This window comes from Trachymyrmex septentrionalis, unplaced genomic scaffold, assembly GCF_001594115.1.
Source record: "Trachymyrmex septentrionalis isolate Tsep2-gDNA-1 unplaced genomic scaffold, Tsep1.0 scaffold51, whole genome shotgun sequence".
In the NCBI taxonomy this organism is placed as follows: domain Eukaryota; kingdom Metazoa; phylum Arthropoda; class Insecta; order Hymenoptera; family Formicidae; genus Trachymyrmex; species Trachymyrmex septentrionalis.
The window spans coordinates 3,417,843-3,421,576 of record NW_017305683.1 but is presented as its reverse complement, the minus strand read 5'-3'; the positions used below and the strand labels follow the sequence as shown (position 1 = coordinate 3,421,576).

The following is a 3,734-nucleotide window of genomic DNA, read 5'->3' as shown; positions in this document are numbered from 1 at the left end:
CAGGAGTGTTGCTTCTAGTCGCATGATTGTTGCAATCACAAGAGCTCTTATCGTACAGGGTTAAGCAAACTTCAACTTTCTGCGACAAACGTGTCGCACGGGCTCAGCACAAGTTTGGCGGTAGAATTTGTTGTTGAATTGCTTGCAAACAATCCTTGCGACTATTGTAAACGCTCATTTAGCGACACTCTTGCAACATGCGGCTTTTTCTGCGACTTACGACACAGCATGTGCGACTATTGTAGATGAGGCCTAAAGTAGAATCAAAATTAAATAATTTTAATATGAACACTATTAGGTGAGATATTTACAATAGGAAATTTTAAAGAAAGGTAACAAAAAAGCAGAAAAAAAACGAGATTGTAATTTGCGAAGAGAAAAACAATAATAAAAGATCTACTTAGACACATATTGAATCAATTAGTTCAACAATCTGATTTTTATGTATCTTTCTTTCTCTTTATAAAAAAAAATAAAAAATATCTGAGCGTATTATCAAAATTTTTGATTCCTGAGAATTCAATATTAAGTCTGTTTGGAAAAGATGCAACTATATATAGTATCGCTAATATATAGCTTTCTACTTGCTAGTATTTAAGGATTAAACGTTGCATCGCTAACTTAAACTTTCATCTCTGCAATGAACTATTATAAGGTCATTATTTATTTTATTAGAATATAATATTGATTGAGAAACAATAAGTGTATCATGAAGTAACAAGTGATGAGGAACCTAGTACACACAATTGAGCAATTATGTATAAAGAAAACTGATCGCGCAAGTGAAAAAAAATATAAAAAATATGATTTTATTTGTCTTACCCTGTGCTTAACTAATTCTACAGTGATTAGCTTTAAGTTTCGCCGAAAAAGCAGTTTCTGTCGACGCTGTGCCGTTTGATGTCAGTGAGCCTCTACGCACCACGCAAGTTGGATGCATACTAGTGGTAGTGTCAAGATATTCCTCATCATTATCTGAGTCCGTGTCCTTGTCTCTAGTCGACTTTTTTGATATCAAGTCGTTCACATAACGCTCTATCAAATTGCGATTTTGCAGGTTTATCGCACTATTACCGTTACTTATGACAAAAGGCAATAATGCTTCGGACATTTCACTATTCTGACGCTCAATATGCATTTTCTGTAATTCGGCCAATGCTTCGTCCATGAAGCGAACATTGTTCTTGCGATCGGTCACCGGATTGTCGAATCTCAATCCTTTAGATATCTCGCCGTTTTGCTTCGATAGAGTTGCGCTTTTTTGATCATTGGCGATTAACATAGCAGTGGTAAAACCCATCGGGAACTTGGGTTGACGCAGATCATTTGCCAATGGTTTACCGTCAGAGACTGCTTCAGTATGATTACCTTGTTTCTGCTGCACGTTGTAACCTTTTATAAATCCTTGCGGTTCATCAGGAGGTGGAGGCGCGTTTGCCTTTGGAGCAGTGAAGGTCACATTGTACTCGACGTCCTGAACGTTTTTGTTTACCGTTTGAATTGGAGGACAGGCTAAATTTTGCTGCTGGTTCGGCGGAGCAGAATGTCGCCATCTTGCGCTGTTCATCACGAGCCGCGCAAGTTGCTGAATAGTTTGTTTCTGCATCCCAGCTTGGCTATTGACGTTCTCGCCAATATTGAACGGTTTTGCTGGAGTCGATGAATCACATGGTTCGCAATCCAGATAATCACGTCGAACTGCCGCATTTAATTGACACATACGCTCGTAGCTCTCACCCTGTCCGGCTACCAGGTTATCCCGTCGCGCGTATTTGAATATCTCCTTCCGCGAATTCCAGGTGCCATGATAAGGCGGATCTTGTTCGTATACGCGACATTCGGTGTCCAAGAAAGCTGCAGTTAGTATCATGATGGGAGTGGGTTCCCGCTGCGTGAACAGTTTTCTGCGCGCGGTCAAAGTCTGGCCCATGTTCAGTTGCAGCCGTGCGTTTTCTATCTTCTCCTCGAGTTCACGCTCTGTCTCCAACAGCTTCGATGTTTCATAGATCAAGCTTCGCATGTCCATACGCAGCCCGCCTATTTCCTTAGCAATGCGTCTTTCTGCCGACGATTTTGTGCGTGTGTCATTGTTGAAGACAGGCTGAAAACCAAGTCGCTGCTGAGCCTTCACGAACGGCGATGTGGACACTGGACCCAATTTCGTCCATATTGTGCCAAGCTTCTTGCCTGCTGGGCTAACAGTGATTGGCGATACGATGCCAGGTCTAGTCAGAACAGGATTCTGATTGATTAGCTCGACGTTTGAATTCGGAATCGTACAAGGAACGCGACAAGGCTTCGGAGGAACCAGATCCAATTTAGGTGGGATCATTCCGGGCTTCGGTGGCGGAAGTAAGGAAGTGATCACAGTTTCCGGCATCGGCGGTGGCGGTGATGGAGGCGTTTCGTTCTTATTGAGTACCGTAGCATGAACAACGTTCAACAAATCATCCAACCTGTCCTCGAGCCTGTTTTGCCGGTCTCTGTCAACGTCGAGAAATCGCGTCACCATGTCATTCTGCGCAGCCAAGATCTAAAAAATTGGAATAACATAAAAGCTACATTATTTAAAAATATAAAATGTTATATAAATAACAAGTAAAAGAGAAGAAAAAATAAAATAACAAGTATAATAAAGTTTAATAAAAAGAACATTATAAGCATATAATATTCTACCTTATTGACGACTTCATTTTGAGAATTAATCGCATTGAGTACAAGCTGTTCCAATTTCTGTGCTTTCTTCTTCCTGAACGGTGCGCTCGGTATTGCTATCTCGATATCTGTATTCACAGCACTATCCCGCGATTTTCCACAATTCTCTGATGGAGTAGATGAATCCAACAACAATTCCAGCAGTAAAGTGTCGTCATTACAAGTCGCGTTGTTTGTCAGAACAGTTGCATCCGCCGTAGGATTATTGGATCGACTGTATGTCTCATTTAAGTTATGTGTCTTGTCATCGCTCTTTGACTCGCAGAAAGCATCATTTAAGTTCTGAGAAACGTCCGGGGAATAGTCCGGTGACGATCCGTTTGGAATAACGTTCGTCATACGAGTAAGACGCGGTTCTGCATCTTGATACTGCCTATATGTAGTCATGTTTTGTCCATAAATAATCTTTCGCGGCTCCTGCGGCATCGCTTGATTATTTGCATACGGTACACTTCGGTGCAGCTGATTTTGCTGACGCGCGATATTCTCTACATTAGGATTCTGCATCACGTTGTTCTGCATTATTCCATTCGGCACGTATGGCTGATTGTGCACGTTCTGCTGGAAACCGAGTCGATTGTTCGCCAATACATTTTGCTGTGGTAACTGATTCCATCCGGTATAATTTTGTTGCTGGATATTCTGATATTGCTGCATGTTCTCCTGAATAATTTGATTCTGTACATTCTGCACTGCATTTTGATAAGGAACCTCTCCGTATGAAAAATGCGACAGTAAATTTTGCTGATAGTCCTCTCGTATCGGCTTCTCTATCACAATTGGATTTGTCTGTACTGCTTGATTGCCAATCTGAGTGAAACGCTCGCCAGTGTTTATGGCAACGTCTCTCGTAGGAGAAAAGACTCTGTATGGCTTGGCTATTATAGTCTCGTTGGATTCAGGTGACTCTGGATATTCATTTTCATCTGCAAAAAAAAAGATCATAAAATCTAACTTAGATAAATAAAATTCTCCACAAAACAAAATGTCTTACATCCCATCGCCCATGTGGGGGACAG

The 3,734-nt window shown here is 41.3% G+C and overlaps 1 protein-coding gene across 3 annotated transcripts in view; it reads right to left on the bottom strand.

The window, feature by feature from the left end:
- Nucleotides 1–563: 563 nt before the first annotated feature.
- The window catches only part of LOC108751734, a 4,650-nt gene continuing 1,479 nt past the window's right edge, over nucleotides 564–3,734 (bottom strand). For all 3 annotated transcript variants that reach the window (XM_018492095.1, XM_018492097.1, XM_018492096.1), the window contains 2 exons: nucleotides 2,677–3,641; nucleotides 564–2,533 (listed from right to left, as the gene is read on the bottom strand). In XM_018492095.1, the coding sequence (XP_018347597.1) occupies nucleotides 830–2,533; nucleotides 2,677–3,641 (2,669 nt within the window). In that variant the 3' untranslated portion in view covers nucleotides 564–829. The remainder of the gene's footprint in view (nucleotides 2,534–2,676; nucleotides 3,642–3,734) is intronic.